This window comes from Rhagoletis pomonella, unplaced genomic scaffold (genome assembly GCF_013731165.1).
Source record: "Rhagoletis pomonella isolate Grant_MI unplaced genomic scaffold, Rhpom_1.0 Rhpom_scaffold_00003, whole genome shotgun sequence".
Classification (NCBI taxonomy): domain Eukaryota; kingdom Metazoa; phylum Arthropoda; class Insecta; order Diptera; family Tephritidae; genus Rhagoletis; species Rhagoletis pomonella.
In genome coordinates, this window is record NW_023458557.1 from 67,304,517 (window position 1) to 67,314,140 (window position 9,624).

At 36.1% G+C, this 9,624-nt stretch overlaps 1 protein-coding gene across 1 annotated transcript; it reads right to left on the reverse strand.

Annotated features, from left to right (window-relative positions):
• Positions 1 to 5,237: 5,237 nt before the first annotated feature.
• LOC118736346 (uncharacterized mitochondrial protein AtMg00810-like) lies at positions 5,238 to 5,585 on the reverse strand. Its single transcript, XM_036466438.1, has one exon. The coding sequence runs from the start codon at positions 5,583 to 5,585 to the stop codon at positions 5,238 to 5,240; it is 348 nt and encodes a 115-aa protein (XP_036322331.1).
• Positions 5,586 to 9,624: the final 4,039 nt, after the last annotated feature.

Genomic DNA, 9,624 nt, shown 5'->3' on the forward strand with positions numbered 1-9,624 from the left:
AATAAACAATCGTGGTACAAAGCTCAATAAAAATTTAAAAAAAAAAATATTAATAAGCCGCAATAACATTGACAATAAAGAATATCATTCGCGCAAAGAAAAATTTGTAAAGAGCTGTTAGGGAAATAACTCGTCTTTTCCATAAGAGGATACCGAAAATCCAATCGCGGGCCTTTGGCATATCATGAAGACCCTGCTAGCAAATATGCTTGTGTCGAATTGAGTTCTAGAGGTTGCTTGGGGCAGTGTTATCAAAGCAGAACCATTGCCGAATTTAATAAATTTCATGTCGCAGCGCGTAAACGATTTTTAGAAAGCGAAGAAGACTCTGCATGATATTATCATAAAACATATTTTCTGAATTTTTTAGTCCTTAAAATAATATCTTCTTAATTTACTACAACTAAAGTTATGTAAATATTAATAATTTTCCTTTAAAACTAACCAAAATATAACAAACAAGAAAATGCATGTTTTTTTTAATTGGCTAGATTTCAATGTCCACAACTGTATATTGAAAATACAAACGTCATTTGACTCATGATAAAAATATAGCAAGGTAGAACCCAAGGCGAATTAATATAAGGTGATAGCAGGAGTACAAAAACAAAAAATTACATGTATTTTGTTTTTGCTTTGGCGGCATAAACTGTCAAAATCTGTAAGAGTATGTGTAGAAATTCAAACAAAATTTTTCAATTTGATATCGGAAGCCGTGCGGCGAAACACTTACACAAAATCAGCTGAGCTAGTAACACCACCTTATATAAATTCGCCTTGGTAGAACCGTTCTCTCAATTCGTCGGCCATGATTTTTTTTTGAAGTTTGCCAACATTTTAAAATCATATAAAAGTGAAAATAAAAAAATGAAATTGTTTCAATGTGTGTGTGAGTTTGTGAGTAAATTTAAAAATTAAATTGTTTGGAAACGTCAAGAATTTGAAAACTGACTCTCAGCGGTTCTACCTTATTATATTTTTATCATGATTTGACTTATGGCATGTGAATTTGTGGTTGCCACACCCAAAAAATTGTATTTAGTGATCAATATTATTGAAGATTTAAGGAAGATTTAACTTAAATCTACTGCCTTTTGAGATTTAATTTTATATGGTAAATCCCAAAATATTTAACGTTAAATCTCGGCAGAGGGCTAAATCTTCATTAAATCTCACAATGGAGACATAGTATTAGGGGCCCTATAACAGCAGCGTGTGCAAATAAATTCCGGATTTTATTTTCCTTATAAGAGTTACCAAATCAAACTTATAAATATCTACACATACAATATTAAAACTTTAAATATCAAGAAAAAATGATTTGCCTTTAAAATAGTAATATTATTCATAGTTTTTAAAAATTCATTTCTGGCAGCCAAAATATCAAAATGGGGCATTTGTGAACAAAAAAGTATCAAAGTATCAAATATATTTAGAAAAAAAATTATCAAAACAGGCAACGCTGGTTGCAATAGCGACGCAATTTAAAATTCAAAGGATAAAATCCTTTACTACTGTTAAGTGCAGTAACAGTTTTAATATTTTGAATTTTGAATTGTATCGTTGTTGTAAATCATGATTTTGCACATTCGCAGTTTGTTTCCTGAGGCGACGATTTGTACATTTTAACAGACACAGAGTGGTGTTGTTTGGAAATTTTTTATTGAGCTGAACTCGTTCTGGATAAAAATCTAGACTACTCTGTAATTGCCAAAATGTACAAATCTGTTCAAAAGTACAAATCGTGTGATCTCTGCTTAACTTGAGTAATGTCAAAGCCGCCACGACGGCGCTATATTGTATTCTATCATTCATGGCAATTGCAGATCTCCTAATAATAAAGCGCAACATGTTTGTTTTTGTGTGTGTGCCAGGGAGGAAAACTCGTGGGGAATGGATGGTTGTTTGTGGGGAATTTCAGTTTACGTGGGGAATTGGGCGATGAACTGTGTTTTGTGAAGAATTAGGTGTTAATAATTTTTTTCTTTTTGCATCACTAATTTCATAATGAGTTAAAAAAGTTTCATAAGAAATGTAACTGCAACTAAAAGTACTGATTATGTAACACTGAGTTATTAAATATTTAAGTCAGCAACGAAGAGGAACAATGGCAGCACTATTTACAAATTGTCATTTGACATTTCCATTTTTGCTGTTTTATTGAATTTTTTTATAATATTACACAAAATTTGTAACTTGGATTTATACGGTTTTTGTTAGAGAATGAACTATATTTTTATAAAAGCTAACTCAGATTAAATATAAAATAATACTACTGTGACAACTTGTCAAAATTAGGTGCGACTAAAATTTTTTCGACCACTGTATGTAAATATATAAATATTGTATATATATTTTTTATTATTTATTTGTTAAAAAACTTTATAATAGTGTGTTTTGATTTATAAATATATATGTAGATGAATTACATTTAAAATAAAATACAAAACACAGAAAGACCAGCAATATATCAAAATACCAAATCAATTCGGTTGGCGATACAAGCGTTCCTCAGGCTGAAAAGTATAGAAATACTAGTCATGGTGGATTACACTGTATGACGATGGGTACTATGGTGACACTCAGATGGCGTCGTGTTCAATTCAGTACACTGCGCTATTGCGCTGAGTTAGTGCGCTGAAACCACAGGCGGCGCCGGCGTTTTTGAGCTAGCGCTAAAAAAAATGCGCATTACCCATGGCTAGGGAATTCTCAAAAATGAGTTGGCTACCCTGGTGTGTGCGTATGATTCGCTGCCACAAAATGCTCGGTATTGTATTTTCTGCTAGCGTCGCAACAGAATGTTTGAAATGAACGTTGCAATGTAAAAAAAGGAAACTTTAAAAGGTGAATAAATGAACATATTTGTGCTCATATGTAGGTATTTTATTATGCATATACATATGTATATTATGTATGTATTTTTAAAGGCATACTTTTTGAAAAATTGCGATCTAATAATGTATGTTAACTAGGGCATTCAATCCCGAAGCATTTTAACAATCCCGGGATATCGGGAGGCGACAACCTTTAATCCCGGGATCCTGGGATTTTTCGGGATTTATAGGAAGAACAATAAAAAGGAATACAAATTGGTTAAACGAATTATTTTATATCATAAAACAACAATTTCCGTATAAAAATAAAGCATAAAGATAGATTATTTACATTTCGCAAATGTATTTACACATATTGAATCACATGTTATTTCATATTTCTTATAAATACTCTTATTCAACAAAGCATAAAACAAATTGCATATAAAATAATACTTCATCAAAGAATAAAATTTACAGATGGTGTCGTTTACATAAATTGGTGGCTAGGGCTGGAAATATTAGAGCTATTTTAATTCTTAAAGCCCTGTATCCAGCTCTCAAGAAAACCGTCAAGAAAAAATTGCCATTATTTCGCGTGTGTGTCCAAGAAATTTTGACATTTTTGATACCTCACAGCCTGTTGCCTCACTCTTTCCTCAAGAAATAATGGAACGGGCATATATTTCTGTTGCAAACCTGGGTTGCCTTGTGCTCTTTTTTCACAAAAAACTTTAGAAAACCGTAGTAGAAAGCGTAGGAAATTTCTTAAGAACTGCGTACTGCCTTAAGGAAATTTGACTCAAGAAAATTTCTTAGCCATTTCTTGTACGTCATTTTATAAGGAGTTTTTGCTTTTCTTGAGAGCTGCATACAGGCCTTTAGATGGTACTTCAGAAAAATTAAAGCATCTAGTGTATTGTCAGCGAGACTAGATCGTATTTTGTTGCAAGAGTAACCAGCTGAGGAAAAACATCTTTCTGACTCTACACTGGTTGGCGAAATAGTTAGTAAAAAAACGTATACCATTTGCGAACCCCCGTGCATAAATAAGTCGATTTCTCCCAAGGCACATAAATACAGGTAGAAGCCAAAATGACGTTGCTCTCATGAGAACCAAACCTTTAAACTTCAACTTGATTTTATTTTATTTCCTATATTTCGTTACGCTTTGAATGTCATATCGTTGTTTTTTTTTTGAATGTTCGTTAATAACAAATTTTAATTTGCATTTGAATTTTTGTAGTGTTGTGCGGTTTATACTTAGTGTATGTGTTAAAAATGCAACACCTGAAGCGTTGTGTTTTATGTGGTGTTAAATATAAGGCAGATACCACTAATTTTTTAACGTGCCTCAATGTCCTTCGCGTAAGGAACGTTGCGAAAGCAGCTGTGGGCAGAGCTGCAGTGAAATGCCTTGCTGTGCGTTAAACATTTTAAAGAAGTAGATTCCACAAATACACCGGGAGGTACAGGAAAGGCACGTTTGAAGCCAAGTGCTGTTCCTATGACCCTTATGCCGAAAAGTCCCTCCAACAACACTGCAACTCATAAAACAAAAACAGAAAACAACATACACGTTTTTTCAAATTTTAACTAAAGAAAATAAATAAATAAGAATAAACTTCAAATATACTTAAAAACGTCAACCAGTGAAATGTATTTTTTTTATTTTTCCTTACACACGCTCATTTTTATTTTTACTCTCCCGAAAACTTTGACTTTTGTAGGTTTGATGTCAATTTGGCTTCTACCTGTTTTTATTGTACCATGGATTTCTCCAGTAAGGATGTTGTTGGGGACACCAAGAGAAAATCAAAAACACGTTTTCCTTCTGTGTAATGCAAACAGTTTAATAGCTTCAATGCGAATGAATAAATAATATGTATAACGAACGTTATAAAGCTTAAAGTTAAATAGATAATGTTATACATTGGCGTTGCCATATTTTAACACTCCTCCTCAACGCTAATGTATTGCTTAAAATTTTTATTTTATTTTTGTCATTCTAAACCTAAACTTTTAGTAAACTTCATGTGTTTGTTCTTGCATAAGTTCTTTGTTAAGACATCAGCAACCATTTCACTAGTTGGGGTATATTTAACATTAATTTCATTATTTTTTATTACATCTCTAATGAAGTGGTGCTTTATGTCTATGTGCTTACTTCTGCCGTGAAACATAGGGTTTTTAGATAAATTTTGCGCACTCAAGTTATCCCCGTATATAGTTGTCGGCGAATGTTGTTCACAACCAATCTCCTTTAATAGATTTCGTAGGAACAACGCTTCCTTTACTCCATCTGCGAGTACAACATATTCGGCCTCAGTGCTACTTAGTGCCACCGTTTGTTGTTTTTTCGACTGCCAAGCGAATGCACTGCCGCCGAGAAAGAACGCATATCCAGAAAATGATTTTCGGTCAATCAAATCGTTGGCCCCAGTCTGCATCGGCGAACCCTTCAACTGATTTTCCAAATGCGCTATAATATAGGCGTAGATCTTTAGTAGCCGCTAAATACCTCAAAATGTGTTTTATTCCGGCTTCATGTTCAATGTGTGGGTCCGAATTGCGTTGAGTTAATTTGCATACTGAATGCATTATATCCGGACGTGTGCATACAGCCAAATACATTAATTCCCCAATCATGGATTGATACTCTACCGCATCGACTCGTTTACATGTACTGCTTTTGCATCCTACAGTAAAGCCTGCATCCAAAGGCGTTGCCGCTGGTCTACACTGTTGCATTCCCCGCCGTTCCAACATATCTTTTATCCATCACGCTCAACTTTTATACCCAGAAAATAGCGTAGGTCACCTTTGTCAACACACTCAAAGCTATTTGAGATTTGTTCTTTTACATTATTTAAATCTGCTATAGTTTTGCAAGCAATGATGAGGTCATCAACATACACAGCGATGAGCGAAATATTACCCTTTATATTCTTCTTATACAGACAAGGTTCGTTAATGCAGGATTCATAACCAATGGATTTAAGCACACTATCTAATTTTGCGTTCCATTCGCGACCAGACTGATTTAATCCGTAAATCGCCTTTTTCAAGCGTAATACGCCATCAGGGTTGTGTTCGTCAATAAAACCGTCCGGTTGCCGCATATATACTACATCGTTACATCGCTGTTTAAATAAGCCGTACACGCATCCATTTGGTGCACAAAAAGTTTCCACTCGACTGCTAAAGCTAGAACCATACGAATAGTTGAGTAGCGAACTACAGGCGAATACGTCTCTTTGTAATTTACGCCCAACTGTTGATTGCAACCTTTTGCGACCAATCTGCGTTTAAATCTTTCTACAGTCCCATCATCGTTACGTTTTACGCTGAAAACCCACCTACAGCCAATCGCTCGTTGCCCTTTTGGCAAACTCTCAAGACTCAACGTTTCAGTTTTTATCAACGACGCGTATTCTTTGTTCATGGCATTAGTCCACTCCTTAGCGTACCTACTTTGCAATGCTTCAGTAACTGTCTGCGGAATTTCAATACTGCTCGAGTCTTTCATTACGTTCAAGATATTTCGCATTTTCTTTGGTCTTCCTGGCCTTCCAATCCGCACGTACTTCGGTCTACCACTACCAAACCGCACGTCTTGCTCCTCCTATAACGAAGCTTCGCCATCAATATTCTCTACTTCATTTTCATCGTATTCTAAATCATCGTCTTCGCGACCACGCTTTTTCATTGGTTTATCAAGCATAAGAGATTCTGGTGTAATTTCGATTGAATCCGTCGTAGAACTCTCTTCGACAGTTAACAACTCAACAAACAGCACATCACGAGCCTCAATAATTCGCCTACCCTGTGAGTCGTAAAGTCGATACGCTTTAGATGTGAGTGAGTATCCAACCATCTTGTATTCTTTCCCTTTCGCTTTTAATTTGTTACTCTGTGTCTTGTTTAAGCAAATCGCTGTCGACCCGAATACCCTTAAATGGTGAATCGACGGCTTACGACCATTCCACGCTTCATACGGTGTGACTCTATCTAATGCCTTCGTCGGCGATCGGTTTCGTATATACACTGCTGTAGCTGCTGCTTCTGCCCATAGCATTTCGGAAACACTCGCATATGTCATCATAGTTCTGGCCATTTCTACAATCGTTCTATTCATCCTCTCCGCTACCCCATTCTGCTGTGGGGAGTACGGAAGCGTGAGCTGTCTCTTTATACCAAAATGCTTGAAAAGCTCATCGAACTTCTTATTGACGAACTCAAGTCCGTTATCGCTTCTCACTACTTTTATTTTTCTGTCTGTTTGTCGCTCAACCAAATTCTTAAATATTATAACTTATCGAAAACCTCATCTTTACTTTTAATGAAATAAATAAATGTCCTGCGAGATTTGTCGTCTATAAAGGTATTAAAGTACCTAGCACCACCTAATGACACAGTTCGCAACGGACCACAAACGTCCGTGTGAATCACTTCAAGCAAATCTTTAGCGCGCTCAGTAGCCTTCTGTGGGAAAGACTTGATATGTATTTTGCATTTCATGCATGTTGTACATGAGATAGGTTTCGTAAACTTAATATTTTCAAGACCACGAACCATTTTCTTTGATGCAAGTTCCTGTAAACTTCCATAGTTTAAATGCCCGTATCTGGCATGCCATTTTCCGCATTCATTGCTATACATGTTAAAGCATTTATTTATCTCATTATTTTTAATAAATAATCCACCACTTGCTCTAGCTTTTAAAATTACTTCTCCGTTTTCTTCATATACAACAGCCATCGATGGCGAAAACTTCACACAAAAACCTTTTTCTACAGCCTTGCTTACCGATATGAAGTTTCCACCCATTTCAGGTACACACAAAACATCTTTTAATGATATGTCACCTTCATTTGCCCTTAATTCCACATCACCTCTTCCTTCTGCATACATGTAGTTACCTCCAGCAAGTGTCTTTTCGCTCCTCAAATGTTGTGAACATATCACGATCACAGCACATATGCACTGTAGCTCCGCTGTCTAAACACCACGAGGAAGAGTTGAAAAATGACGTATTTGTTGCTGCTAACATTGTAAATGACTTCTGTTCTCTATGCACGTCTTTCTGTTTCTCTTTAGCTTTACACTTCGCTGCGAAATGCCCTGGCCGCCCGCATACATAGCATTTCAATTCTTTTCTGCTTTTACCGCTTTCCTGCTGTTTATTGTTGTTGTCTCTACTGGAATTCATCTGTGCATATACCTGAATGCCGGTAGATTCGTTGGATCTCTCACGTTTGCGTTCACCTTCTTCCAAAATTTTAGAGGTCACAAAACTAAGTGATGGTAGCTTATCCCTCGTTTTCATAGCGATTACAAAGCTATCGTAGCTTTTTGGTAAACTGGATAGTAGCATTACCACCAACAACTCATCTGGTAATGGAATGTCGATCTCTGCTAATTTGTCTGCCACGTTGCTTCAAATGCTTACTGATGTCATTACCTTCTTCCATTTGCATGTTAATCAGCTTCTTGTACGATGATACCTTGCGTACAGGACCAGTTGCTTTGTACAGATTCTCCAGTGCCCTCCATGCCTCCATAGAAGATTTGCATTTTTATACCCGAGCGCACTTGTGCACAAGGGTATTATAACTTTGTTCACATGACGGTTGTTTGTAACAGGCAAAACGAATCGAGATAGATATAGACAAATGTATACATAAATGATCAGAATGAAAAGAGAAATCGATTAAGCGGTGACTGTCTGTCCGTCCGTCCGTCCGTCCGTCTGTGCACACGATAACTCGAGTAAAAATTGAGATATCTTAACGAAACTTGGTACGTGGACTTCTTTTGGGCATGGGACGGATGGTATTGAAAATGGGCGAAATCGGACAATAACCACGCCTACCTCCCATATAACGGTAATTTTCAGAAATACGAAAAGTGCGATATTTTAGTAACTACTGAAGATAATTCACTCAAAATTGATATTTACAATGAGTTTTAGACGAGAAATAAGAATATTAAAAAATTTTGGCAAATGGGCGTAGCCACGCCTACTTATGGTTACATGCGTATATCTTGGTAACCGCTGCACCAATTTCTTCCAAACTTGGCACAGTTCTTGATCCTGCTACAACATATTTAATGGCCGAAAACTTTTAAAATCGGACAATAACCACGCCCACATCCCATATAACGGTAATTTAGAAAAATACGAAATCCTCGATAAATCAGTAAATATTAAAGCTAATTTATTCAAAATTGATGGTTGCAACAATTTTTTACCAAGAAATACGCTTATGATAAAATTTTGGAAAATGGGCGTGGCACCGCCCACTTATGATCACATATATGTATCTCGCTAACCGTTCTAGCAATTTGAACCAAACTCGGTATGATTATTGTGCTTGCCACATAAAAGCAAAGCGTTGAAAATTATTGAAATCGGACTAAATTACGACCGCTTTTAATATAACGGTATATTTCAGTAATGCTTGAAACTTCAATATTTCGAAATTTAAGGACGCTAATTTACTGAAAATTTATACACCCCGGCTTATCGTGTAGCGGTAGTTTTCGGAAAGGTGGAAAACATATATTTAATAATTGCGCCGGGTATTTAATGTTCGGCTCCGCCCGAACTTAGACTTTCTTACTTGTCTTATATACATTAGTTGCGAAGTCTTCACGCCAAGTGTCAAAGTAGCTAAGGCCTTGTCATCAAGCTCGTCCCACTTGCTAGCAACTGCTTCAGTTTTCACAAACTTCCCGCTGACCACTTTCCATAATTAAGTGTGAATAAGGATGCTCTTCATTTGCACGCACCAACTGTCGTAGT

What these genes read in the sequence shown, in the direction of transcription:
- LOC118736346 (XM_036466438.1), bottom strand. Translation starts at nt 5,585, where the DNA reads ATGTTGGAACGGCGGGGAATGCAACAGTGTAGACCAGCGGCAACGCCT.